The following is a 27,517-nucleotide window of genomic DNA, read 5'->3' as shown; positions in this document are numbered from 1 at the left end:
GGTATGCCTTTGTTGTTTCAGCGGCTAATCATTCGCGGCATATAGTTGGTTTGCGTATGTTACGGCTGTCCTCGAAATATGCTGCAAATGTGCTGGTTTCTGAGTGTTTGCCTTTATGCCGATTGTACTCTCTGTTGATGTGTGACACGCTACATTATCGTTACACTTCGCCTTTCGTTCCAGATCATTCGATCACCTTTCTTTGATAGCAGTCGGAAAGCTAACGCGGCTGATGCTGAGACTTTCATTGTCAACTCTGTTCACAGGACATTTTTAGCTGAAAAGGGTTGAAGAGTTTGCTGAAATTTACCAGTCCAGTAATCTTAACAGCTTGAGCTCGATTTACCGCTCTTTGAATGTCTGGCTTCTATTCAGTTATCATAACTGTATTTATGACCTCTATTGCATTATTTAGGTTGTCTGCGTTTTTTTTGCGTGCCTCTGACTCTACGACCTCTCGGGGAGGTGGGTGTTGCTGTGTCGATCCAACGTGGCTGTTTGATTATATTGTTTTTCTAAGCGGCCCTTTCTTCCAGGAGCGGCAATAGATTGTGTTAATAAAGGCCTTGTTTGTGAGTGCAGATATTTTTTAAAAGGTTAGGGTTGTGCACTCTTGAATTGCATCTTTAAAAAGAGCGTTGTTTTACTTAAGGAGATGAATTCGCTAAGCATTTGTTATTACTACTGGTAGTGCGGTCGCACAATAAATGATTTGTAAACATTTAACTTTTAAATTCCATATATGTAGTCTTTTTATCAGGTTCAACAGTCTACGAGCTTGAGCATCCAACCTTTCATATCTAGGTCATATTTGTTTTTTTGCGGCTTGACATTACCGCGCAGTAATTGGTTTCTCTTGCTTGTTAGATCGACGTCTGGTTTTCTTTTGCATAGGGTTCTACTGCATTTCTACTCATGCTCTTACAACTTCTTCTATCTAATTTTTGTGATGTTTGGGATGTGTGTTGGAATGCTTTCATGCAGTCACACTTATTTGCCGATGTGTACGCTGTCATACTTCACTTGATTTGCTCTGGGCGCCAGTATCTGATCTAGTAATTTTACAATTGATTGAATGCATTTGCGCCACCTTCTTTAAGGTTTTGAATATGGTCTGTTATGCACTTGTGGCCTAATGCGATTTTTTTGGTGCTGATTATGAGTTTATCGATTTTATTCTTTTTTGCAGAAATGCGGCTTTTAAAACCACACTGGGTGTCGCATGGATCTGTCTCTAAAAAGGATGTTCTGCGTAAGTTCTTTATTTAGCCTCTTTGCTTTTTTCTTTCGCACTTTAGTACTTTATTTCTCTTCTTTTTAGTTCGACCAATTTACACATTGGATATTCATCCAGACGGAAAACGTCTTGCTACGGGTGGCCTCACTGATGGGGGAGGTCTTATAATTCTCTGGGACATGTCCATTATTAGGGACCCAAACAGAGAGTCTCACTCACTCTCGAAAATGCTTTATCAAATGAATAACCACCAAGGTAGCCTTTTTTAAGTGCTTTACTTAGTTTCTATTGCTTTTTATGCTTTGGATGGCTTTATTTAGCTTGCGTAAATTGTGTTCGCTGGTCTCCCACTGGTCGATGGCTAGCATCAGGTGGTATGGATCGTGTCATAATGCTCTGGGTAAAGACAATGTGAGTTTTTTTGCCATATTCCTTTCTTTCCAGAATTGTTCCCATAATTTGATTGTTTTCTTCAGTGCTGGTGTTAGATCCAGTGCAATGTTTGGCGCCTCTGAAAAAATGAAATTTTCAGAACACTGGAGATGTGCAGCCGTTCTGCGACACCACACTGGAGGTTTGCAACTTCACCTTTATTTGAAAGTTGTTGTTAGTGTTGTCAAAATGAACATGTATTTTAGACATTATTGACATCGCATGGGCACAAGACGGATCTCGTCTGGCCTCGGCCAGTGTTGACAACACAGTGGTGATTTGGGGCCATTCTCCCAACAACGAGAAGCAGCAGCCCTTCCAGTTTGTTGCCGTTTTACGGGGTCACCGAGGTCCCGTTAAGGGTGTGGCGTGGGATCCTGCGGGTCGCTATTTAGCCACCCAAGCTGACGACATTGGTGTGCGCGTTTGGCGGACTGCTGATTGGCAGCCTGAGAGCAAGGTTTCCACTCCTTTTACCAATGTCAGTTTAGTATCTTTCTATTTGAATGATAAATTTATATTCCTTAAGTTATCTTCCATTCATATTTCATCTGTTAGGCTGCAGATCAGGCCGAGGTGACACGGCTCTCATGGAGTCCCGATGGCTCGGTCATCGCCGCTCCACACGCCGTCAACAACAACTTTCCCACGGCTCAGCTCATCACCCGCAACCGATGGCAAGCTGGACTTGATCTAGTTGGTCATGAAAAACACGTCACCTGTGCAGTATGGCCACATTTTTTTCTTTGGCACTCAATCTGCTCCTTGTCATTGGTATGAATTTTTCAAAGAATGTCAGCTGGCTCAAAATTTAGAAAACGCAAAAGATCTTTAGAAATGGTAATGGTCAACTTTTAGACGTAATCATCACTGTTATCTTTTGTCGGGTGCCTGTCGAGACCTCCCTAGCGATCTCACTTTCTTCTTCTTGTTCTTCAGCGATACAATCCCAATCTTCTTAAGAAAGCTGGTGGCAATGAATCCCCGGTAATTCATTGCGAGTTCATTTATGTTGGACTTTGTAAAATCTGTGATTATTTTTCCCCTTTACTTCAAGGGGATGGTTTGTCTCGCTCTTGGGGGTAAGGACCGGTGTATCTCTGTGTGGGTACGTCCTACTTTGTGCTAGGTTTTGCAGTCTTCCATGCTTTATTAACCCGCTGACCACTGGGATCTTCCAACCGCTGTAGACCACATTGACTAATCGCGCACTTGTTGTCATACGCGACCTCTTCACTAGCTCTATCACCGATCTAACCTGGTGAGTCAAATTAGCTTGATTAACAAACCGATCCTTCTAAAGTGGGTACAATTTTTTTCACCCTTCTATTTTTGTTATTAAGGAGTTCGAGCGGTTGTGAACTGCTAGCTTCTTCATTGGATGGCTCTATATCCTACATGTCCTTCACTAAAGAGGAGTTGGGAGAACCCATAAAACTGGAAGATGTTGTGAGTCCTTTTTCCATTTACATTTAATGCTATTTCTAGCCTCTTTTTTAATAAAAATTTGGGGATTTTTCATCTAATCGGCTTGCAAAATGGGTGTAATGGATACGACACTGTTCAATTTGATATTCAATGACTTGGCTGCATTTGACTCTGAATAGTTAGTCAATTTCTAACCTGTATATTGCATTCTGAATTTGTCTGACAGTGATTGTTTTACCAAGTGATATCCCAAATGAAACTTTGATGTGATTAACTCATCGACATCGCATGCAAATTGAACCCCCCCCCCCCCCCGACCTTACTCACCCAAGCTTAAATTTAAGATTGCTTCCTCTACGCGAAATGCTCTTTTTCAGGCTCGGCTTCACCGGAAGCTCTTTGGTCAGAGTCTCATCGATGGCCTGCTCAACGCCTTGAGACCCTCACCGGCGCCCCCCTGCAATGGGGTGGATTCTAACGCCGGCCAGAAGGCGGGTGGCAATGTAGTGCTGGAGACACCTGAGGCACTGACACTACAGCGGTCACAGTCGGACTTGCGACAGAGGCTGGTGCCCTCTTCTACCTGCTCCTCCTCCTCCTCCTCCTCCTCCACCCCCAACAGCAAGGTTGCTGCCAAACTACCCAGGGTTCGTGGTTTCCTGTGTATTTGAGCGTGTGCGTATGAGCGGTTGTATCGGACCTTTCGATAGAGTTGTTTTTCAGTTAAAGAATGCTGCCATCTGTCTCGGCGAAGTGCTAATTTGGTTGACCTATTTAATCGGTAACTTTACCTCCTTAGATCTCCGTTCAAACTGAAGTTCGAACTAAAGATGGGCGTAGACGCATTACCCCAAGTTTTCTGGGCTCTTTAGATTGGTGAGTGAGTTGGGCACCACCCTTTAGTCAACTCCATCTGTCCTGAATAAAAAGGTGCATCAGTTTGCCTACTTTTCCACTGTTTTTTTTTCTACTTCGATTGATCCAAATAAACTACAGCTTGGACGAGGAGCCACCGTCAGCCTTCCCTATGATGGTCGAGGAGCCTTCAAAGCCGGCGGAATCACCACCAGCACTCAAGTCTGCCTTAGTGCCCATTTCTCAGCCTGAGGTGCAATTGGTTAATAGCGCACCTCCTTTTTCAACCAATAGTGATACTCCTCCAGCCAAGGTTAGCTCTCTCTCTCTCTCGCTGAGTTACGTTCCTGTTATTAGTAGTATTCACCGTACTCACTTAATATTAAATTTGATAAATCATCTTTGCTTCAAAGTCGTGTTACTTTTTTGTTTTATATTTCATCAGATTTAAAAAGGGTCAACTGTCTATGTTCTATCGGTTTGACTAGTGATGAGCAGCGTTGTAAGTCATTTGGCAAAAGCGATTTATTTTTTTCCCGTATCATCGAGATTTCCTTTCTAACCTTTTCTGTTTCTCCCCCTGTGCCCTCCCCTCCCTCAGAGCAGTGAGGATGTGGTTATCTTGTAAGTTGCTCAACTACAAAAATAGTATATTTATGAGCACACGAAATCGTTGCCCGGCGAATTGACGGTCTTTCTTCACTTCAGGTCATCAGATCCAGCTGACAGTCCTCCGGTATTATTAAAGTCGTCAGAAGAGCCAACAACTTCTGCGAAACGACGTAAACGTGTGGAGATGACTACAATATCGCATGACACCAAAGTGATTGAGAAGAAGGAAAAATCTCACAAGAAACGGAAGCGTCCAAGTATATTTTTTGAGGAGGATGAAGAGGAAGCTAATCTCAGCATCACAGGATCCGGTTCCTCTCGACCCAGTCCAGTTAAGTCGGCTGAGAAATTGACGGAAAAACAGGGTTTGTCTTTCATTTTCAGCCCTTCTTCATCTCCACGAGTCGGGAAGGTTTTTACTAATCTAGCTTCTCCTAGAAGGTCGTGGAGCTGCTCCGTCGGGTGCTTCTAAGTCTACACCATTGGCGGCTGTCTGTGCGACTGATCAACTGGATTTGTCGGGCAATAGGGCGCAATTTGTCTGTTGCCATCCAGTTGAAGGCCCGATTATCGTCAATATTATAAATGGCGAGAAGGGAAAAGGTGCAGTTCATCGGGTTTCTGCCTCCTGCTCCAGTGATGGCAATTCGCGAAACCTCTGGAGCCTCTCCTCCTCCCACCGTTTCACCTCACACGCCCATGCTGAGTCAGTTGTTAATTTTCTTCTCCCTAGTAAACATGTTAATCCCATTAATGCAGACCCTAATGCGTGGCAAAATCCAGATTAGTAGTTTAAAAGCCCCTGTTTTTTGTGCTTTACCATTTCAGTATCTAGTCCTCCACTTAAGTTCTGCTCTTTCAAACCATAAAGTTCTAGTGCAGCGTCATCATTCATTTAAACTGCTTTTTTGACAATTTTATATCACCTCTTGTCATGAGTTTCCCTTTGATACAAAGCAGTAGCCATCAAGAAATGCTTTTGCGGTAAATCTCCCACAGTTGAATGTGGGGAGCTTTTCATCTAATCTTTCTGCAATGCTCTGTGTTTCAGCAACTGGCTTGCCATTGGAGATGCAAACTGTCGACTCCGGCTTCTCTGGAGCGTAGGGTCTTCGATCTGTCCGCCCATACTCCTCGATTCGGCACTACAACTGCTTGCGACGACGGTTGTAAACGGCTCGACTGTGCGTTTGGCTGCTCTCACCGCTTCCGGCCGTCTTACCGTCTGGACACTGACTCCAAGGCTTCAGGACACTACTCGACACCACTTTGGTTGCGGTATTGACCAAAACCTCCCGGAGACCTTTGTGGAAACTCATCTCGACACCTCGCGCTGTCCGGCAGTCAGCCTCGACTTCTCTCCCGATGGGGCTGGACATCCGGTGGTACGCCTCAGGTCTGGCTCCTGCTTCCTCTTTCACGTGGGGCGTCTTCTTTGGATAGAGTTATTTGATGCTGGTGAGGGTGAAGACGACTTCAAGCGACGCGCCGCGGCCACTATTCACCGCACCTGCCCCTCCGGTCCCCTGACTGCAATGCAGCAGTTCGGACGATTGGAAGTGTCGGCGGCTGGTGAGCTGGTGGTCGCTACGACTGCTCAACGCCGAGATCTGAGAGAGTTTCACGACGCTCAAGTGCGAATCGCCGAATTATTTGGTTCAGCGGCAGAGTTCAAGTTTTGGCTCTTACGATGGTTCCAACAGCTCATTGAAGAAGGCAAATTTTCACTTCACTTATTTCCCATCCATCGGGGAAAAATAAACTTTAAGTATCTTGCAAAGTAGAGCTGTCCAAGGTCTTGAAGGGTTGATTTGTTTGGTTATGGAATTCGGAGTAAAACTCATGCATTGAAATCAACTTTTATAGGTGATCATGCCCGTGTTCGGCAGGTCTGTCTCGATTTCATCGGTCCTTTCTCACCCACTGGTCAGACCTCCTGGGAACCGTTGATTAAGGTACACCTTGAGCTGAATACTTCCCATGTACATGACAAGACATAAACTAGACGTGTTCCTCCACCTTCACTAGGGTTTATCAAAACGAGCTCTCGTGAGGGAACTCCTTACCTTCTTCGCACTCAATCTACGGTTGCAGCGGCTCTACGTGGAGATGAAGGAACTCCTTGACCAAACCCAAGGAACTGCTTAACTATCAGCATTTATCTTCTTTGTGCGTTCATTTAGATACTTTTTTAATGCAGCCTCAACCACATCAATCAGTGGTCAATCAATCATTCAGTCAACCCAACAGCGGTAACTCTTGACGTACGAGACCCCATTGTCCAGGAACATCTTGTTCGCCTTTTGTACAAAATACATACATTTTCCAGCGCGATCACCTCGTGCAGCCCACTCCGACCATCGGTGGATCTAGGTGTGCTGTGTATCAATCATTGTTAGAATTCGTACTTTTTGGTTGGCGGAGCAAGTTGTACGCATTAAAGGTCGAAGGAGTTTTTGGCTTTAAAACACCTAAATGATGGGATCGAGAGGCGAATTCGCCCAAAGGGAAGACAATGATGGTGAAAGTAGTGCGGCTAGTCGAACTGGTCGAATTGCGACCCAGTTAGACACCGTAACGCATTTATGTTTGACAGACAACGCTTGGCGAACCTTGGCTACTGCTCCTTTGCTGGCTACATCTTGTGGCACAGATTGAATTTGACTGGTAGCAAACCTATTATTTTAATGCGATGAGGGAGGTAATTCACCGAACAGTGTATGAGAATCGCAACTTTGTTTCCAGCGCTACAGAGGTGTAATAACTTTCCGATCAATGGACTGGGGAAGGTACGATCTTATTGTGCGAGGGCTCATTCAACTTCGCTGTTTGGGATCGCAAGTAGTTAAGATCAAGTTAGGCTGGTCGAGCAGGATTGTCCCACAGGCAATAGCGAACCTTCCTCAAGCGGAAAGAAAGACCAAGTACCTTGACTGCCAGGTCTTGGTAACTAAGCGGAAAACGCGTTAATTGGGACCGCAGATCAAAAGCCCCCTATGTCTTCGAGGTCCCAATTTGGGGAAGGCTATCTATCTTGTTTGCACTTCAGCCGTCCTATCGAGCCTGAAATTCTAAGTCAGAGATACTCATGTTCAAGCATCCTAATAACTCTTATTATTTTTTGAAGTGTATTACTTGGATAAATTAGGCCTATTAATAGATGCAGTGGACTTTCGTAGAGGGCACAGTATTTGATATTGCGGTAACCAAAGAAGCAGGGCTTCACCGCGACGTACTGAGTGTTTCAAGACGCTTGTTCTTTCAAGGCTAGGAATCCCTTGCTTGAAGACGCAAGCACAAAGGTAGAATTTCTGAAAAATTGTTTCCTTCGTTGTCTCTAATTCGTGTACTTTGACAGGACTACGTTGAAGTGCCCAAATTTCTTAATCAAAGGATTTTATTAAAGGAGTCTCCCTCATTCGGTTTACACTGCCTAAAAAGTTACAAAAACCTAAAAAAAGACTAGGCGTACATATTTGTAAAATCAAAGGGGTAGATACCTTACTTTTACTTAAGGATATTTTCTTGCAAAGTACCAAAGGCAAAGCAAAAAAATTTGCTTTTTTGCTTTGAGTTCCAAAGTGCTTTGCTCTTGTTGTCACATCTTAAGATTTCGCCTGTGTGAATGTACAGTTTAAATGCCTAGCTCTCGTTAGAAAAAGTAGTAACAAAAGTAAACCAACTATTTCATTGGTTTTGGTTCGGCCTTGAAATGTAGATATAAACCGGGTGGTTTAAGGGTGTCAATCTTAGGCTGCGTTGATGTCGAGATGTTTGTACCATGTATCGTACACATTGATGGAATGACATGCCAAAGCTGTGTTAGCACGATCCAGAATACATTACACTGTGTTAACGGCATCTTCGTTGTAGACGTAAGCCCGTGGTTTTTATTTTAGTGAACCAAACATTTTACAAATAAAGGTAATAGAGAAATGTTGTTGCGCTAGCTGAGTACGACATGATACTTGGACCTGTTTTTGGAAGCGAAGGAATTGCTTAAATTTTTTAAATCTTTTTTAACTTTTTGTGTGCACACTACTTTCTTCAATAATCTTTGGAATGGTAATGCGCACACAGGGATATTACACACTATTGTACACAACTATTCTACATAGTTTTTTTTACAATTAGTAAGCATTCTGCGTCTTTTTACTTTAACCTCTTAATAAGTGCTTGGTGATCGATTGTCTTGCATCGGAAGGGTTTTTATTCATCTAGATCAATTTGCAAGAAAAGCAGGCCCTAATAATACATTCTCCAACTCAAATATCTGTGGACGAAGTCACAGAAGTAATATCAGGCATTGGATTTGATGCTCACTTCATGACAAATCGTATCGAGACCTCGTCGAAAAGAGGATCCATAGTTCCATCCGTCTCATCTGCAGAGTCCCACCCAAGCGAAATCCGCCACCAGTCTTTCAGATTTTATTCATCCGATGTTGCAATAATTTCTCAATACTTATATACTCTTCCAGGAGTTATTTACTTCTCAATATTCGAGAAAGAAAGTAGGATTGATCTTTGGATTCTTTCGAATAGCCTAATTGATCAGGGTAGGCGAATATATTATTCTTCTTTCATTCTTTTTTTCTTTTACTTTTATCAGCTTTTCCTGCATTTATTTCCGATTCCCACCAATGTATTGCACATATTTCCCCCATTGTCTTCTCTTCTTCAATCCCCTCTTCAATATTTCATACAAGTTCACTTTCAAGTGCAATTTGTGGGTGTTAATTCATTTATAGAAATTGTTCTATTGTTGACCAGCTCTGTAAATTAAGTACACCAAATTATCTCCCACATTTTTTCTAAATGATGTCATTACCTAATACGCGGTAGAATACTTTACGTGCATAATGCCCCTCTATGGTGGTGTATTCCTCTTTCTTCTCTATGCAAATTTATGCTGCTCTGGAGTTGCTACGTGGCACAGTAAAAGCTGCGTCCTGTCCATTAGCATTTCTTACTTTGCAAGTCTGCCAACCAGTAATGTGGACGGAGACAAATACTTGGTGTCCTAAAAATAGCTCACCTTTTATGCATCCGCTCTGCCTCCTATCAACTATCAAACTAACCACTTTGTAATTCCCCTTCTAGAACTTTTATGCAAGCTGAATAAACAAGGATTTAGAGTAGTCTTAGCCGACTCCAGTGTAGCTGAGTCCACCTCGGCAGAGTTCGATCCCTTGAATTCATCGCTGCGTTTACCAGGCAACAAAGCCTACCTAATAGTCGACGCTCTTCCATCCCCGGAGATTGAGGAATTGCGACGGCGTCTCAATCTTGCTTCTTTAAGTAGTCTCGCAGTCTGTCGTGTGGGGCAGGCGTACTGTCATCTTGTTACACTTTCTAAAGGCCTCGATACCCGTTCTATTGCTGATATTCTAACCGGCAATGGATTTCCGTCTGCTAGGATTGCCTCCGTCGGCACAGGTTTTGAGGTAGTGATCTGGTTCTTCTCCCATCCATATGATCCCAGTCATCATGGACGGTTGTAATTCTATGTCCTCCTACCGTCCAAGTCCAGGTCATTTCTCAATCTCTCCTCCTTGTTTTTATCCTCCTCATTAGGTTTATGTCTCCATCTACGGTGTATGCTGTAAGGTCTGTGAGGACGAGGTTTTGAATGTCCTTAGGCACACACTTCCCGATGACGCATTCCAAGTGTTAATGGACCAAGACGAAATTATTCTAGCTTCTCATTCTTCGATACCCTCGGCTACAGACTTTCTGGCAGGGCTTCACTTGACCCAACTGCACAATGCAATCACACATCTCGGGTATAGCTGTCATCTGCGTGACCTCTCAGGCATCCACTGTCCTTCAAAGCCGGACGATTTCAGTAAGGCACTTTTTTATCTATTTTTACTACATATTTTCCCCCCCACATGCTTCCTAATGAGGTCATCCTCGTATTAAAGACAAATGGTGTGTCCATTCCTTTTTAGCAATTCCATTATTTACTTTAGGCACATCTGTTACCGAAAATGGCCGAACGACTTTGAAGTCACCAGTTCTTTCCGAAGAAGTTAAAGTTGGAGAAATGACGACAATAGACTTGGAACCGCCAATTCATGCCCTGAAGTGCTGCCACCTACGTGTCACAGGCATGACTTGCAGCAGTTGCGTCCAAACTGTTGAAAACGCCCTTTTAAAGTTACCGGGTAGGTGAATCTTGTGTATTAGGATGTGCTACGTAATTGCTTGTTTGTTTCTTGGCTATTTGTTCATAGCATACGTCATATTATTTCTAATTTTTTTTCCAGAAATCTTCCTTCCGGTGACTAATTGTGCTTTTTGCTTTTTCCACATGTCTGTCCAAGTTACTTACAAGTTATTTAAGAAAAGGCGAAAAAAATGAAGGAAATGAGCAACTTAAAAAGTTTCTATGGAGCAAACGGGAATGTGCTTTATCTGTTATGCTTGTTAGCTGGTTTCTTTCCTTCTGGCAAGCCGGTCCCCTTATCATAATAAGTAAACAACTATTACTTTTGAATAAGACATAAACGTAAATTGTTTGGAATCGAAAAGATTTGTGTTATCTTTATTACCGTTTCTAGGAGAAAGGTGTATTTTTTAAGCATGCCGAAGTTGTTAAGTTCTCCGAATCTCTGGCTTGTGTGAAAACACAGAACTAGTCGGTGAAAAGGCCGTAGAAAAAAAGAATTTGAATCGGGTCATACTGTGCCCTGACACACTTTTATCACGGATTTTCATTATGAGGGGAGGGGATGTTTTTCTCCATCAGATTGTCATTCTAGCTGGAAAAATTTACTAATGTGAAGAGCAAAAGCACGGAAAAAATTTGTTCATTCACTCCCACTTTTTGTTCTTCAAATATGTTTCGTTGAGCTCGATGCCAGCTAAACACCTCCACCTCTCTTATTCTCCCTTCTATCTGGTGAACAAAGGATGTTGAGTAGGTCTCGCTGCACCTCCCTACAATTGGTTTGTTATTAACTTCTAGGGAAGCAGCAAATGCTTCTGCTTCTTTGTCTGCATGCCTTTCATAGCATAGACAAAAAATTGCATCAGTCTGGCGGTATAAGAGTTTGTCTTACTTTCGTTCCTGTGGTCTCTTCTCCCACCATGAACCTGCGCATCTTTTAAACACTACCGGTTACTCGTTGGAGCATGTGATTCCGGCTTGTCGGCTTATACGACGTCGTTTTTAATGTAGTCATACAGCTCAGTCGCGTAGCCTCTCCAGAATGTGGTGTGTATGGCAGTAAAACAGTTTGCTTTCCGAGAATGAGATATTACAAAAGTTAATTACGCAACGTATATTGGGATGGGAGAATAGAGGACAATAATTGCTTCATTTTTCCGGTGGTACTTCAGCCGCTGAAGAGGTGGCTCGTCCCTCCTTAGGTAGCTGTCTGTTCACACTTACTAACCTGTTAACCCATGAACTTACTTACTCCGCCTTTTTTTTCTTCCATCACTGGTTTCGCCCATTTTTCATACTTTCAAGGGTCAAGCCAAGCTCCAGCATAAGTACACGTATCATAACCTTCTTTCCTCTACCGGCTCCTTCAACGCCTATAACCTAATATAACCTCTGCCGTAATTTCACAGAAATTTGACTAATCTCCTTATGGAAGAATTTCAGATTGGAGGGAAAGGAAGCAAAGAAATGGTTTCAAATATTTTTCGGGAAAATTAATTGTCTTTTAAGCAGCATTGAAAAGTGTTGTGTACAAATAGCTGCTGGGCATGATGCGAGATTATCACTTGATTTTTCTCTGCAGGTGTGAGATCCGCGACGGTTGGTTTACTTTCAATGAAGGCTGACATCATCTACGATCCGACACTCATCCAGCCCTCCGCTCTGACAAGGCAAATCAATGAGCTCGGATTCTCCGCACAGATTCTTGAGGTGAGGCGAGCTGCCGAAATACATGGTGATGAAGGCACCCAAACTCTGGAAGTCACCGTAAGTCAGACAGTTCTATTATATCTAACTACCTTCCGGTCCCCATCCTGATTGAGTTGTCCCTCAAAACAAGAGGAGGAGCGGGGGTGAAGGGGAAGGCGGTGTATGGTACGCGATGTCAGGCCTTGTGAAGTGTCAATCATTCAACTCTTCTTGTTATATCTTGATCAAGTTAAAGATATGCTATTTTTTGGTTCTTTAAATTTGAGAGGAAGGTGGGGGCATTACATAACACCCACAAAAGGGATGCCTTACTTATATGACATGCACAGTTCCATCATCATGCCTTCTTAATTAATTTATCCAGGCGTATGGATAAATTCATTACTTCCTTTCCTACCTGTGCTTCAGTTTATTCTCCATCCTTTTTTTCGTTTCCCTTTTTCCCGCCACTGATTAACGAGTGAGCGCCTGAATGTCCCAGTATCCTCTTCTTCTCCTACCAAATAATGCGTACTTGCCTTCCAACTTTTAGATTTCTCAAGCTCAAAAGCTTGACCTTCAAAGTAGCGCAACATTGGCCAATTAAATAAGAGCCAAGAGCTTTACAGTGAAATCTGATTGGCTAAAAAGTTTTGGCGAATGTAACTTACAGGATTGTTTATATGCATTCATTAAGGCGTAAAAACGTAAGTTAGGCGGCCTACTAGTCCTTTTCGCCTATTTTGAATGTCCACGCCACCGTTGCCAACTTTATCCGCTTCATCGAGGCTAAGCAAATGCAGTTGGTGACCGTACCACTCAGAAGGTAGGGATTGAAGTGAATCACTTGAGGGTAGATGCGAAGCATTGCATTGGGTGAGTACTCTGTCAAGGTTAACTTGTCAGTACTTAGGAGCAATTTTTCATCATGTTCGACGAACTAACTATTTGACATCAGCATCCAGTAAGAGGTGGAATTCGTGGATTCCGCTGAGCAAAGAGACCTAATTCGATTAAAGTGACAAATGCCAGGAAACTCTAGTTGTTTCAATGCATGAAAACGCATCTCCTTTCAGATTGCTGATCAACTTACGCCCTGATTCGTGTTAAAGAATGGCCTTTGTGTGCCTATGTTAAGCGAGCAAACAAGTCATTTGTTATCTCCGAGCAGGGTTAAGGGAAGGACATGCTGCCCTCTCCTCCTCTCTGCGGTTGATGATTAGCCCCGTGTCCTTGCCTTAATTCCGTAGGAAGCGAAATTGTCGGTTAGACGGTAAAAGGGTGAGCAACGGCGGCGGCCTATGGCTGAATTTGGCTGTTTGTTTCCGCGGGTAGGACTGAATTTCGCATAATGACGATCATTGAGCTTCTTTCCCATCTCGTCAGCACCAGGGAAGCCGTCTGCCAAATCAGGCCAAAGGTCCCGCTCCTTCTTACTCATGAAAGGTTGATCTGCGGTCAACACAGGCATGCCCGTATTCAGCAAGTCGGAGAGTTGCTGAATCATTTTTACCCGCATTCACTCAGTGGACCACAGAACATCACCGAGTCTTGCATCCTCAGGAAATTCACCCAATGCGCCCACTTGTCACCTACGATCATCCAAGCATAATTTTATTCCCTCCTAATTCCTTGCATCTTTTAAGTCCTTTTTTACTGCAAAAATTGCCTTGTTACTACGTAAAGCATTAATATACAAAATTTCCTTATTTCTCCGCTGAAATGATTCAATTAGTAGTATCTTCAGTTTTATTTCCTATCATTATCGTCGATCCGGAATCTTGCATATTTTATCATTATTAAGAAGTTCCACACCTAAATGTGATTGTGGAGGGACTCAAGGCTCATCTAGCTTTCCCATGTATGTGACAGACCCCTTGCATTGGCACGACCTGGTGTAATATAGTCACATTTTCAGCATTTAGGCTGGTGTACAGGGGGAGGGTGGTAGGGGTGATATCGCCCCTCCACACCGAATTGCGCGTGACTTCAATCTCCTCCAGCTGTTGGGCTTCCAGAATTACATCTTGTTCAGTAAACTCCTTCATGATGGCTTTTGTTTGATTTGCTACGATTTCTGGTGGTAAGCGCTCTACGCAGGCTTAACAAACTCAATTTTCCAGTGTTTTCAACCCTCCCCCTGTCCCTCCTCCTGGTGCGTTTGGCGGCGCATAACAAGGTCCGGTGGTGTGGATAAAATAGTTTATGTGACTACTTGAATGTCTAGACTAATCTACACGTCTGCAGAGGGGTATGGTCTGATGTGAATCTTTAGGGCGAGGGGGGGAGAGCACGTGTTGACCTAGGAGCAGTCAAGCTTCGAATCCGATCAAAGTCACACTGTTTTCACATTTATCAAGAAACTACTTTTTGGACTCAGCCCTTTTATTTTTTTTTTGGCCTTCAGATATTAGGAATGACCTGCAGCTCTTGTGTAAATTCAATTGAGACAGCAATCAAAAAGTTACCCGGTGTCACCTCGGCTTCTGTAGCCCTTGCAACAAAACGTGGGAAGGTGGTTTTCGATTCCCGTATTGTCGGAGCACGATCTATCCTAAAGACTATCGAGGTAATCGCCTTTATCGGACCCCTTTGAATCTATCCAATCAGTAATATTAATAAGTAGTACTTGTCTAATCTCTTATCTGTGTGTTTTTTTCCTAGGATATGGGCTTCGATGCGTCCGTCTACAAGCCGGAATTCAAATCCACTGAAGATTTTGACGAGACTAAAAGGTAACATCTATTACTCCTTCCCAATGATCTTGATCTCTGAGATGCTGGCTAAAAATGAGGCAAGAAAGCTTATTTTCCTCTAAGGTAGATGATCTTATCTCCTATTGGCTGTAGAGAATCGACGACCTGTGTTACACAAAAGCCGCTTTTTATCATCCCTTTTCTCCTCTTCTAGATGGCGTTGTGTCTTTCTTACCAATCTGGCCTTCGGTTTGCCAACCATGTTCGCCATGATGCTCTTCATGCTAATTTGGCCGCATAGTCCGGTTGGCGGCTACTGTCATCCACGATCCTATAACACTTCAAAAGAGACGTCTCCGACCCACTCACAGCCAATGCTCTTGCCTGGTCTCTCATGGGAGAATTTCATTCTCTGGCTTCTGGCTACTCCTGTTCAGGTGGGACTTAAACCCTCGTATTTTAGCTCTGGGATTATCTCCGTCCACATTACGCCTTGTATGAAGCTAAAATGGCTCACAGAATGTCAATTCATGGGAGGCTGTAAGGACTCGTAGCTCAGCTTTTGCCCTGGTTTGTACATTCGCCTGGATGAACACTCTCAGGAGTCTGTGTACAGATCAAGTGGATTGAAGAAGACTTCCAAATCCACTCGAATGCCTACCTGGTTGACTTGTAGGCCTTGTTCTGCCATCACTCAGACCTCCATGGTAGCCGGCCTTCCTCTCTAGCGACCAGTCAGTTTAGCCAAACCCCTGGATGGCATGGATTGATAGCTACAACTGGTACTTTTGATGTTGTAGGCAATCAGTGGTCGGAATTTCTACATACGTGCCTACAACTCATTGAAGCACGGTATGGCCAACATGGATGTCCTCCTCGTTATGGCCTCGGGAGTTGCTTACACCTACTCCGTGGTTGTAGTCCTCATCGCCATGATACAACAATGGCCCACCAGTCCACGCACCGTCTTTGAAACCACTCCTATGCTCTTCCTCTTCATCTCTCTTGGAAGGTGGCTTGAAAACCTAGCTAAGGTTTGCACACAAGTCCCCGTCTGTTTCACTTTCGACAGCTTTGATGCAAGTGTGGTGTGTGATGTTGTCTCCTAGGAAAGGACATCGGAAGCTGTCTCCAAACTGTTGTCACTTCAAGCCAAAGAGGCCACGCTAATGGAACCACAAAGCGGTGCTTTAAATGAGGCTTTCAGTGGGGAGCAACTAACCATCGACACTCTCCAGAACTACCAGGAACGATGCATATCTGTCGAACTGGTTCAACGTGGTGACATTATTAAAGTGACTTTGGCTGACGTTTACTTCTTCATCGCTTGTCATCTGTCTAACATGTCAAAATGTTATCACTTCCTCGTAGATATTACCTGGTGAGAAAGTGCCTGTGGATGGTCGCGTGATATTTGGCATCTCCTCCTGCGATGAGTCTCTGCTGACGGGAGAATCTATGCCTGTTCCTAAGACTGTTGGTTAGTCAGTAGTTATCACCTTTCTAGCTTATCAATCCTTCCGTTTTATTCCATCATGACTACATATCCATCTTGCAAATTGGAACTCACTGGACAAATTATTTTGACCTTTTTCATCTCCCCTCCTCTCTTGACTAGCAAATGAGCTGAAAAAAGGTGGGAAAGTGCCGGTGATTGGATAGAGGGATCCATTAGAGAAGGCCTAAACGTAGGCGATTTGTCCTCGCCATCGTCGCGTACGTCCAGTTTGTCTACTTTACAAACTGAGTTGAACTGGGTACTGAGATTTTACTCTCGATGGTACAGCTCCCTACCGTTCGTGTTCTACGCCTTCTCCATAATCTACAAAACGACTTTGACCAGAAGCAAGACCCAATTTTAGTGCCTTCAAACTTCACTCCCCCCGTTTGCTCATATCAGCCTATCAAGCATGAAATTTGACATTAAATGATGCAACCGCTTTTCCTCCTTCTCTACAGACAACATTGTAGTCGGTGGTGCAATAAACCTCACCGGCCTTCTCTACATCCAGGCAACACACATTGGCAGTGAATCCGCCCTCGCACAGATTATCGCTCTAATTGAGGATGCTCAGTCCTCCAAGGTCTGTCCTTCTCCTCTTTTCTCTCCTCCCCTTCCTCCTCATCTCTAAGTCCCCTTTTTCTCTGTCTATTTTAAAGGCTCCGATACAACAGTTGGCTGATCGTATCTCTGGCTTCTTTGTGCCCTGTATTATTCTCCTCTCGTTAGCATCTCTAATATTTTGGATTGTGCTTGGATTCTGTCGATCATCTTCTATTCGTGGGTACACTGTAAGCATCGTTTTCCCTCTCCTCCTGCCCCCCTTCGCCTTCTCTGTAAGAGCCGTAAGCTAACCAAGGTAGGTTGGCGACAGGAGGCTGTTGTATGACATACTGCTTTAAGGGTGGTTTCTTTAATGAACTGAATAAATCCAGCCAAGAATGAACAGGCGATAGGTCACCAGGTCCAGGTCAGACGAGCTGAAGTGAATACGTGGCCGGGTGGCAATACATTGATGCACGTTCCCTCCCCTCTCCTCTAGCCGGAGTGCTCTCTGGTCGGTGCCGTGTTGGATCAAGCGTTCCGAGTGGCTGTCAATGTGCTCACAATCGCCTGCCCCTGTTCTCTCGGTTTGGCCACGCCCACTGCTGTAATGGTAGGCACCGGTGTTGGAGCGCTTCATGGTATCCTCATTAAGGGTGGTCAACCGCTGGAAAATCTACGCAAGGTACGCTCCTCCTCCCTTACTATTCCCTCCCTCATCCCTCTTGATCTCGTCTTGCATAAGCCAACCTAAGGCACCCAACACGCTACTTTTAGAATTTTAAGTAGTATCGCTTTATACTTACGAATTTCTTCTTTCTGGCGCTTCACTTATCCAATTATCCACAAATACTTTAAGGTTTCTACTATCCTCTTCGATAAGACTGGAACAATCACCATGGGTCGTCCTCAAATCTCACGAATAGTCATGTTTATGCCTGCAACGCCTTCCAATGTAAGTCCACTTATAAAGATGCTACCCAATGCCAGTGATCTTATCTTTACGCCTACCCTGATCAGAGACCCATCAATAAATCATGTGACAAGTGAAGTGATGCTGTATGACAGCGATAGAATGCCTAATTTGCGTACTGCTCCATCCAGGTAGTGTTTGTCAATCCGTTGTGTCAATTGTTGATGCCAGTGTTTCACAACTCCTCCTCCGCCTCCTCTTCCTTCCCCTTGTCACCTAGGGTAGAAAATAGGTCTCTAAGCCGTTGCTACCTTTGGCATGGTGCAAGTTTGTAGTACGCACACGTCACACTCGAATAATTACTGGCGGCACTTTGTAAACGTCATTGTTGTCAACACCTTCAGTGTAGGTACGAATCGCCTATTTTGATGATTAAAACAAAGCCACCTACGCTTTTAGCCTGAATCAAAAAACCAAAAAGTTGATCCACACGCACTTACTTCACCAAGTCGTCTCCTCTACATGGTTGGTAGTGCGGAGTCCACAGCTCAACATCCAATTGCAACAGCTATTGTTCGCATGCTTCGCAGTGCTCAATCCGCCTTCAGTGATCAGCCAAACGGGAGCATTTGGAAGTCAGAGTTTGCCAAGGTAAGATTGACTTGTCACCTGGTAATATCTTCTATAAGGTGATCAATGCAGAGACTTCACCGGGCTATGGAATGTCCTGTGATGTCATCGTGTCTCCGGAGGACTGCCCTAGCGGACCTGAACTACCTCGACCTACTCGTTTGCCATCAGATAGACAGTCAGTTCAACAGACCCAACTCTACGCTGACTACGATGCTGCTCTGCGAATGGAACTGAACTACTACTCAGTGAGGTGGAACTCGGACAATTCACCACTTTCTTGGGCTAGTGGGTTTCAGTCTTTGGTTTTGGGTGTAGGATACAGTTCCATCTCTCTCTCTTCACCTTCATTCTGTCTCTTTTTTGCCTTCCATCAGTTTGTTCTGTGTAAAGTGTGTTGAGTGAATTAAAGGGGATGATCCCAGTGTCCTGTCTTTCATTCCTACCTCCTATAGATGTGACTCAAGGCGGCACCTACCATCTGCTCATAGGCAATCAGAGGTGGATGCAGAAGAACGCTGTCGCCATTCCATTGATGGATTTGGATTCTGTCGTACGAATGGATGAGGAGGAGGGACGCACTGTAGTTCATGTGGCAGTCGATGGTCGTCTGGTTGCTCTCATAACAATTGCTGATCCGATCAAACCTGAGGCTGCTCTAACTGTTGCAGCCCTCAAAGTCATGGGGATTCACGTGGCTCTCTTAACTGGTGACAATACTCGATCTGCCACCTCCATCGCGAGAAAGGTTAGGCTTATTGGTGATTATCTGGCCTCTTCCACTTTTTGAAGTGTCGTCTCTGTCAAGTAAAGACAAGTGCTATCTTCATGGCAGTAGGCGTTTTCACGGAGCCGACAAATTGACGCCTGATTTCTTTTTTTTTACGCCCAAAACACCTGAGTCGCAATACTCAAATAATGAGCTCCAGTCACTTGTTTCACCCTTACCTTCCAGGTCGGTATCCGTGATGTCTACAGCGAGGTGATTCCTGCACACAAGGCTATGCAAGTTAGGCAGATACAGACCCGACATGTCAAAGGTAATCCGTCCTCTTGAAAATATCCTGTACCAAGGGATTTGTGAGCACTTCCCCTTTCAATGCGCTCCCTAATGATTCTGTTAACTTGTAAAAATTAGCAAGTGGTAATGGACTCTCGAAGTTGAACCAAACGGCGATGAAAAATGGTAAGGTGGAGGGAGACACGCACTGCAGCGGTGAACGAGTGGCATTTCTTCAATCCTCAAAGCACCCTGACACCTTGGATCAAACGGCTGAAACCTCTTTCCTGGAATACTCCTATTCTGACACTGATGATGATAGTGAGGCCTCCCTCTACCTATATCCCGGTGATCTCGGAGTACCGATCGAGAGATCTGGCCGCAAAAGATTCTTCGATGACCGTAAGGGGAAATATACCTACATTGGCCAACGCAACAAACGCCAGTGGCGTAATCGCCGATGTTTCTGTAGGCATGGTAATTCTTATTCCCATTATGTGTATCTAAGTTCCCTTGGCTAGTGAATGGTTGTGAGTAGTGACCCACTGATAGCTGCAGGCACTTGACTCAATGATGCTACTAACCTTTTGAACTTCATCCGTGCACATGGATTGTAGGCGCTTGGTGTGGAATCTGCCCGACCGCCCCGAGGCAGCGAAAACGAGAATTCGTCGCAATGGTTGGCGATGGAATTAATGATAGTCCGGCACTCTCTCAAGCCGACGTTGGAATCGCCATCGGTTGTGGTGCCGATGTTGCTGTGGCTACAGCAGACGTCGTTTTGGTGCGTAATGACCTCGTAGATGTAGTGGCTGCTATTTCTCTTTCGAGGGCTACAGTGCGTCGCATTCGTCTCAACTTCTTTGCTGCTCTGATCTACAATGCCCTCGCCATTCCAGTTGCGATGGGATTCCTTATCCCCATTGGAATTGAATTTGCGCCATGGATGTCGTCCGCAGCTATGGCCACGTCCTCCGTCACCGTTGTTTGTCTTTCACTCCTGCTCAAGCGATGGAAGAAGCCCACGGAAGCATCGCTCGTGTCGCAGAAATACTTGAGGCTATTGACAAACAGCGGCCTCACCATCGATCAGGTAACACCTCGTGGATGATTTCAGGTGGCAAACACCATAACAACCGACGCCCCACGACGGACTACGTTGTGCTTGGTTACATTTCAGGTACGAGTAAAACGCGACAACACTCCGAACAAGTAACTCAAGCTACCCAACACAAACACTCCGGCTAACGGACGCACTAAACATTCCACCTGACGAAATTCCGCTATCTGTTTAAGTTTGTACAAATAAACGCCAGGCGTCAACTTGCCTTCACTGATGCTAAAGGGGAATCGAGAAGTGCGGCTATAGGCGTAGGGACATGAAAACATGCTAACAACCACACGCCTACACCAAAATTTCCGCGATAGACGCAACGAATAGCGCACACCAAAAATCAGCCCAGAATAATCAGAAGAGGGATTGCTTACATCCAGGGATTTGATATATACGACTTAACCAAACAAGTCGAAGCCCATATCACCGTCAGACTCCTCAGATTCTTCCCTCTTTTTCTCTTCCTCCTTCTTTGATTCGGGAGCACACTCTACAGCCGGAGCAGCACCAGAGACCTTAGAGGCAGCGGGGCCAGGAGCGACGGCAGGCGCAGGAGCAACACTTACGCTCGATGTGGCAGAGACAATGTCCTTAATATTGCGTCCACTGAGCGCATTAGCGAAGAGACTTGTGACGTAACTCTCTACGAATTTACAGTTGGCTGCCTTCAGCAGGGTGTTAAGCTTGTCAGCTACAGAGAAAAACAGCAAACGTTAGTAAGGGTCAAAGCAGCCGACTAAGTCATGGGGACTAACCCGTTACTTCAATGTCATCATCAGCGAGAATGAGAGAAGCATAAGTGCAAGCAATTTCTGACTTGGTATCCATTATACACTAATAGAGCGTGAGCCGAACTAGTTCCTTAGCCAAGTATGGAGCAACACGCCTTAGGCAAAACTCTCGCGACAGAATATGCGCAGCTGCTTAAAACAACAGCAGGTTATAAAAGGTGGCAATAAGCTTATATCAACAAACTCACCCGTTACCCCCAATATTCATTAGCTAAAAAGAAACGACTTTTTAATGCAAATATTTTTAACTAGGAAGGCTAAATACAGAATGCCTTATATTGAAGACCAGACGAATATAAAATTCCATCGCATACATATTTTGCTAAGATAAAAATTTTTAGCAGCATACACGCTGGAAGGAATTTCTCAAAAATTGTTTCGAGCAACATTTACCCCTAAGGCTATGCCAAATTAACAGGCATCGCCGTCGTTGCGCCAGTTTTAAGCCTGGGTCTATGGCTGACTACTGGAAAAGTAATCCTAAGAAGTATTGCGATATCTGCAAATGCTGGATTCAAGATAATTCCATTGTAAGCTTTTGAACCCAATGCTTTTTGCCGCAACTCTTGGTACTGCCTAAATATATGCGTAAAGCTCCTCCCTGGTGTTTATGGTCACTAGGTCATAACGAGTCCTAGAATTTAGGTAATAATCTACGGTAATCCATTTCTCTGTGTAGAATCTTAGTAAAGTTGTTCTATTGTTCATATAGATCTTGATCGTAATTCCAAATTCTCTTCAATATGATATCCCTTTCTTACTACCTATGTTGCATTTCTTCGAGGCATATTCACTATATTAGGCAGATTGCAATTTGATTGTATATTTTAGAGTATCAATAATCACGAGAGTGGTCAGCGTCATATCGGCAATGTGCAAAAGAAGTTGAATGAGCTTCAACGAAACGCAACTGCGTCCTCTAAAGGGAAAATGCGTGAGAAGATATCGCTCATCAATGACGTATGGGAATACTTTTTTTATTTGGATTCTCCTTTAGATGGCTTTTGTTGGGATGATGAAGGATATTGAGCGTGATCCCTCTCTCGCAAAACGTTATGGTGTTGACCTCTCAGGTATCAATACTTTCTTTCCCTAAGCTTAGCCAGATGATCAGTTTGGTACTATGAAGGAAAAGTTGAAGAAAATACAAGAAGCAAAACAGTCGAAGGTGCATAAGAGCGAAAAAAAGAAGTCTGCTCCACCTATCGCTTCCGTTCCAGTGGTTTCCAAACCCATTACTTATGAATGGAAGGAAGTAAAAACAACCGATGGCCGAATGTACTATTGGAACAAGAAGACTGGAGTCACGCAATGGGAGCGCCCTAAGACCTCGATTCAACCAGCAAATGATTCCGAGTGTGTCTCGCAGGAGAAGAAAAGGCTGGATCAGTTTTTATTTAACCGACTTGTTGAGCTAAGCGAGTCCGGTGTCTCCGAAGCCAGTACTGCCGTTTGCCAGGCATTTGGCGCTTCACCTGATGAAAGTCAATCACCACTTCCACCGCCAGATGTTACAAGGATTGTAACCACTGAATGTTCCATACCCCAAGATAAACCCGTCACTATGGTTCCTAGCAATAAGAAGCGACCGCGAATAAACCTACTGGGTGAATGGCAACCAGTAATCCCTGAGTAAGTGTGCCTCCATTGTTTATGGAACTTTCTCATTTATGCTTCGATTTTTTCATTCCGTAGGGTCTTTATTGTATGTAAAATCCCCGCCTTTGTAGAGAACCAGCAGAAAATGCGTCCATGTATTCTGTCCCCGAGGAATTGGAGCCTGTGAAACCAGAGAGCGATATCAAGCTTCGAATCACCTCTTTCGCGAGTAAAACTTTTAAGGGTGATGAAGCGAAGCTGCAGGAGATTACGGAGAAGGCAGAACTCCTGTCTCACCTTTCGCAGGTCAATGAGGCGGACATATCCTCACACTACCGTCTCAAATTCGAGGAAAAACAAGCACCCGTTTCGTCGACTGCCAAAAGGGCTGTTCATAAAATTGAATTCCGACCCAAATCTGACCCTGAGATTAAACCTGAACCATGTGTCACTCCAATGCCACCCATTCCCTTTAAGCGAAAAGCCAATGTTTCCCGAAATTTAAGAAGGCGAAACAACGACGACTGACTTAGTTGATGGTATATTCGTAGGAGCAGTTGTACAAAGTCAATGCACCATTCTTAACTTTATCGTTTCTACAATTTGTGTAAAAAGCACTCTATTCTAGTAAGATACCTGTTGGTTCCATTAAAGGTGAGTGTGTTGACAAATTATGAAATCTTTTTGCTGCGTTCAAAGTGCTCCTCATGAGAAGGGCGAATGTGAGAGGTCCAACACCTCCTGGCACTGGTGTTATCCATGCAGCACGACTGACAGCTTTCTCAAACTCAACATCCCCAAGAACCTTTCCTATATCATGTCAAATGAATCTGATTTAGAAACAAGTGATTTTTACCTGATGAAACGTCTATCCCGCAGTCGATTACGATTGCTCCGGCACGTATCCAATCACCCTTCACTAGATTGGTCTTACCGACCCCTGTGATGAGGATTTCAGCACGATTTACCTCCTCCTCGAGGCATCGGGTACCCGTGTGACAGATGGTGGTGGTAGCATTCGCAGATCGTAGCATTAAGCTGGCCACAGGAGTACCAACAAGTCGGCCGCGCCCGACCACCAGGCAGCGCAGACCTATCGGTATGGGTCCGGTCTCTTGTAGGAGAAGTAAACAAGCAGCAGCTACGCAGGAAGGGTGAATGAGAAAGGGGCACTGCTTCCAACGCAAGTAGCTGCCGCTGCAAATGTGAGCTAATTGGCAGGTGGATAGACTAATACGTTGGGACGGGGAAGTAACCCTACCCATCGACGTCTTTATTCGGATCGATCGCATTTAGGACTTCGTCTGTGTCAAAATTTCCGCTGGCGATTATGGGTAGCTATAATGCAGCGTTAATTACTTGGCGATGAAACTCGCCTGGACGGTAATGCCGTGTACACTAGGGTCGCAATTTAACGCGGCAATCTGGCCAACTAACTCTTCACTTGAGGATACATTGGAAACGGTAACTCTTCTGAGGCGGATCCCCGAACAATCGGCTGCTCTAATTTGCCCGCGTGTGTAGGCGTCTGGGTCGTCATGAGAACCAGTCTGAAATATTAGACAAATGCAACTCAATAATTCCATGCATAAGAATCAATAAATCGCAATGAGGGAAGCGTGCTTGCAAAACGGCCAATGTTGGTTCAAAAGGGCCAGATTCGTTCAAGGATGAAATCTCTTGCTTTATCTCCTTCAGTATTCGACTACAAAGAAAGAGGACGCTCACGAAGGGTTACACTGTAGTTTAGCAAAACTTCTGTATATGACAGAAATAAACTAAATTTGACAAAAAAGTGGAAACGAAGCTTTACTCCGCAATCAGCCCACCAAGAAGCAGCCTAGCCATTTGTGCAACTGGGTCAAAGTAGCCTAAAAAGCACAGCCTTTAGTTTCTACTTTTACAAGATGGTTATGCTGAAGATAAAATCGTTTAATGCGAGAATAATGGCATGGTTTTTCATATATTCGATGCTTTATGCAGGTTATTTTAAAGCGATTTTACATTGCTGCTCTTATTAACAATTGGCCAGAATGATAGATTTTTAATTGGCTTAAATTCTAACCCAGTTGCCAATTTAGTGGAATCGGCTGGCCGAGTATTTAGGAAGCCGGGGGTAGATAGTGTAGCAACAAGGGCACAACAGTATTGAATTTAATTCGAGGTTTCCCGTACTTCTGGAGATTAGTTTTTATACCTGTTCAGTTTGCAGTTTAAGGCCTTGTTCGTTATTAGCTTAAGTGGTATCCATTGTTCTGTTGTTCCATGAAACGTTTTCGGCTTCGTCAATATTTGTGCTAGAATGCTGGCAGCAGTCATTCTCTTTTCGCTGTTATTGCCTTGATTTTGGTATCGTCTTTGTCTTGTTTCTACGCCCGGTGATTTTCTACTTCCCTTTGGACAACGTGGATACCTTTTTTAACCAAGAGTGATTTATGCAATCTCTTTGCCTTCTTTATACTGACATACTATCATCTACGTATACTCCACCCTCGAGGGTTCCACCAGTTTAAGCAATGGCTATTCCTGTTTTCAACACCGACTAACCTTGCACTATTTTTTCTCATTTCAGAAAATTATGTTGTTTGATGGAATTCTGATAATTTTGGCTTCAGCAGCTTTTAAAAGCCTTTTATTTGGGGCATAGTAGGTACCCAACTTTATGGCATAATTTAGTCATTCTACGGACTTTGAGGTTCATAGAAATTGGCTTGCTATCACATACTGCACCAACATATCGGAGTGGTACAGTGAGGTTAGCTCCCCCCATTCATTAGATCATATCATTTGCCTTAGGCTACAAGCAAGTGGACTTTGGATTATCCCCCCTTCTTTGCCTATTTTGAGTGGGCTCTGGCACAAATTGGTAGCAAATTGGACCCTAAAATGGTGGTTCTGTCTACTGAGACCTACTCCTCATTAACTACAATTTACTTCCAACGTATAACGGTTTTATTGTCTGAATGCCTCCTCCTTTATTCAATTTGTAGGTAAGTTAGGTGTTTCTTCCGTATGTGCTGTGTTAAGCATGCTGCATAAAATATTCGGACCGCTTGGAGATAAGGCTCGTATAACCTTTTTGACTGCAACCTTTCTCTTCGCCTTTAATTTTGGACTACTTGTGGTTGATCGTATCCTTTATTTTTCCATATTTTTTGGTAAAATGTAACCCATCAATAGCTGCGTCCCCATCCATCCGACTTCTTTAACGTTTTGTCCCTTTAAAGACATTCACTTTCAGTACAACGGATTTCTCTTTGGCATACTATTCCTATCCATCCTCAAAGCCTTTCAGGTAGGATCGCTCTATTCCTTTAATGGTTTCCGTTGTTTTTTTTAGGGAAATTTCCTATGGAGTGGATTTTGGTTTTCTGTTTTGCTCAACTTCAAGCATATTTTCGTTTATGTTGCTCCCGTCTACTTTGTTTTTATGCTCTTTCATTACTGCCTAAAGAGAGGTAGTCTGGCCTTTCTTTAAATAGACTCACTGCCCTAGAGAGTGGTCGAGTCAAAGTTGTGCTTGGCCGTTTGTTCCTAATGGCTGCAGTTGTTGGTATTGTATTCACAGTCTCTTTGGCGCCTTTTATCTATTGGGTAAGTTTAATTTCGTCCCCACAATATGTGCTCGTTCTTTAGGGTAAATTGGCAGAGTTGCTTGCAAGGTTATTTCCGTTTCAACGTGGTTTGTGCCACTCCTATTGGGCTCCAAACTTCTGGGCTTTGTACAATGCTGCGGATAAGATGTTTAGTGCCTCTGGTATGTTTTATTACTTGGGATGATTGAACTAGTAAAGGCTACCAATCGAGTTACTGTAGGTCAATTGGTATAAGAGTCACTGCTACTTATTTCGGTTTTCAGTAGCTATTGTTCTGTACTATAATGAGTCACGTATTTCATAGGCAAGGAGATCGTGTATTTCGGCATTATTTCACTGAGACTTGTGGACGTTTATCCAATGCGCGTAACTATTTATGAGCATTTATAAGTAATTAGTATCAGTCCGTCTGGGTACTCCTATTTGGAGAGGACTTTTTACGGAATTTTGGTTGAATGTGAAGGGTGCGCCGTCTGCCTTAGGAGTTGAGTGGAAGTCGATTCCAGGGACGAAGCTGAAGGCGAATCAGATGAGGGTCCTTTTCTTTCGACGGAAGTATAGAATGTCGTGCCGTAAGGGACTAGAATAGTGTGATAAATCAATTTGGTGACATCAAAGCCGCCATCACATCATCAAAAGGGGAAGGTTGTGGAGATCATGAAATGGATGGTCGTCATCCACATGAGCATAAAGATTTGTGAGGACAT

General features: G+C 44.0%; 6 protein-coding genes across 6 annotated transcripts; 4 read left to right on the top strand and 2 right to left on the bottom strand. All coding sequences in view use genetic code 11, as the record gives it.

Annotated features, from left to right (window-relative positions):
- Positions 1 to 1,191: 1,191 nt before the first annotated feature.
- Positions 1,192 to 6,712, top strand: EGR_08460 (hypothetical protein; the record flags this gene model as incomplete). The annotated part of the gene is made up of 17 exons (XM_024497709.1): positions 1,192 to 1,252; positions 1,322 to 1,492; positions 1,876 to 2,150; positions 2,228 to 2,395; positions 2,609 to 2,656; positions 2,727 to 2,777; positions 2,860 to 2,930; positions 3,013 to 3,118; positions 3,475 to 3,744; positions 3,897 to 3,973; positions 4,094 to 4,265; positions 4,554 to 4,576; positions 4,661 to 4,929; positions 5,003 to 5,270; positions 5,616 to 6,198; positions 6,454 to 6,519; positions 6,593 to 6,712. The coding sequence occupies 17 exons, from the start codon at positions 1,192 to 1,194 to the stop codon at positions 6,710 to 6,712; spliced, it is 2,799 nt and encodes a 932-aa protein (XP_024347928.1).
- Positions 6,713 to 8,334: 1,622 nt separating this feature from the next.
- EGR_08459 (Copper-transporting ATPase 2) lies at positions 8,335 to 20,926 on the top strand (the record flags this gene model as incomplete). The annotated part of the gene is made up of 23 exons (XM_024497708.1): positions 8,335 to 8,439; positions 8,786 to 9,122; positions 9,667 to 10,010; positions 10,141 to 10,411; positions 10,539 to 10,733; positions 12,321 to 12,505; positions 14,835 to 14,996; positions 15,092 to 15,162; positions 15,338 to 15,560; positions 15,924 to 16,157; positions 16,233 to 16,418; positions 16,495 to 16,603; positions 17,083 to 17,207; positions 17,284 to 17,460; positions 17,667 to 17,852; positions 18,027 to 18,122; positions 18,540 to 18,731; positions 18,770 to 18,998; positions 19,166 to 19,458; positions 19,666 to 19,750; positions 19,849 to 20,178; positions 20,328 to 20,803; positions 20,891 to 20,926. 23 exons carry the CDS (start codon positions 8,335 to 8,337, stop codon positions 20,924 to 20,926), a joined length of 4,647 nt encoding a protein of 1,548 aa, XP_024347927.1.
- A 296-nt stretch (positions 20,927 to 21,222) lies between these two features.
- On the bottom strand, positions 21,223 to 21,652 carry EGR_08458 (60S acidic ribosomal protein P1; the record flags this gene model as incomplete). Its single annotated transcript, XM_024497707.1, has 2 exons — positions 21,223 to 21,515; positions 21,580 to 21,652. 2 exons carry the CDS (start codon positions 21,650 to 21,652, stop codon positions 21,223 to 21,225), a joined length of 366 nt encoding a protein of 121 aa, XP_024347926.1.
- Positions 21,653 to 22,070: 418 nt separating this feature from the next.
- On the top strand, positions 22,071 to 23,742 carry EGR_08457 (WW domain-binding protein; the record flags this gene model as incomplete). The annotated part of the gene is made up of 5 exons (XM_024497706.1): positions 22,071 to 22,145; positions 22,447 to 22,575; positions 22,613 to 22,688; positions 22,722 to 23,247; positions 23,346 to 23,742. 5 exons carry the CDS (start codon positions 22,071 to 22,073, stop codon positions 23,740 to 23,742), a joined length of 1,203 nt encoding a protein of 400 aa, XP_024347925.1.
- Positions 23,743 to 23,833: 91 nt separating this feature from the next.
- Positions 23,834 to 24,506, bottom strand: EGR_08456 (C-1-tetrahydrofolate synthase, cytoplasmic; the record flags this gene model as incomplete). The annotated part of the gene is made up of 2 exons (XM_024497705.1): positions 23,834 to 24,024; positions 24,071 to 24,506. 2 exons carry the CDS (start codon positions 24,504 to 24,506, stop codon positions 23,834 to 23,836), a joined length of 627 nt encoding a protein of 208 aa, XP_024347924.1.
- A 615-nt stretch (positions 24,507 to 25,121) lies between these two features.
- On the top strand, positions 25,122 to 26,994 carry EGR_08455 (putative dolichyl pyrophosphate Glc1Man9GlcNAc2 alpha-1,3-glucosyltransferase; the record flags this gene model as incomplete). Its single annotated transcript, XM_024497704.1, has 7 exons — positions 25,122 to 25,168; positions 25,891 to 25,969; positions 26,011 to 26,200; positions 26,442 to 26,509; positions 26,555 to 26,672; positions 26,711 to 26,808; positions 26,851 to 26,994. The coding sequence occupies 7 exons, from the start codon at positions 25,122 to 25,124 to the stop codon at positions 26,992 to 26,994; spliced, it is 744 nt and encodes a 247-aa protein (XP_024347923.1).
- Between the last annotated feature and the right edge of the window lie 523 nt (positions 26,995 to 27,517).

The sequence above is a fragment of the Echinococcus granulosus genome (genome assembly GCF_000524195.1).
Source record: "Echinococcus granulosus chromosome Unknown EG_S00106, whole genome shotgun sequence".
Taxonomy (NCBI): domain Eukaryota; kingdom Metazoa; phylum Platyhelminthes; class Cestoda; order Cyclophyllidea; family Taeniidae; genus Echinococcus; species Echinococcus granulosus.
This window is presented reverse-complemented; position numbering and strand designations above follow the sequence as displayed.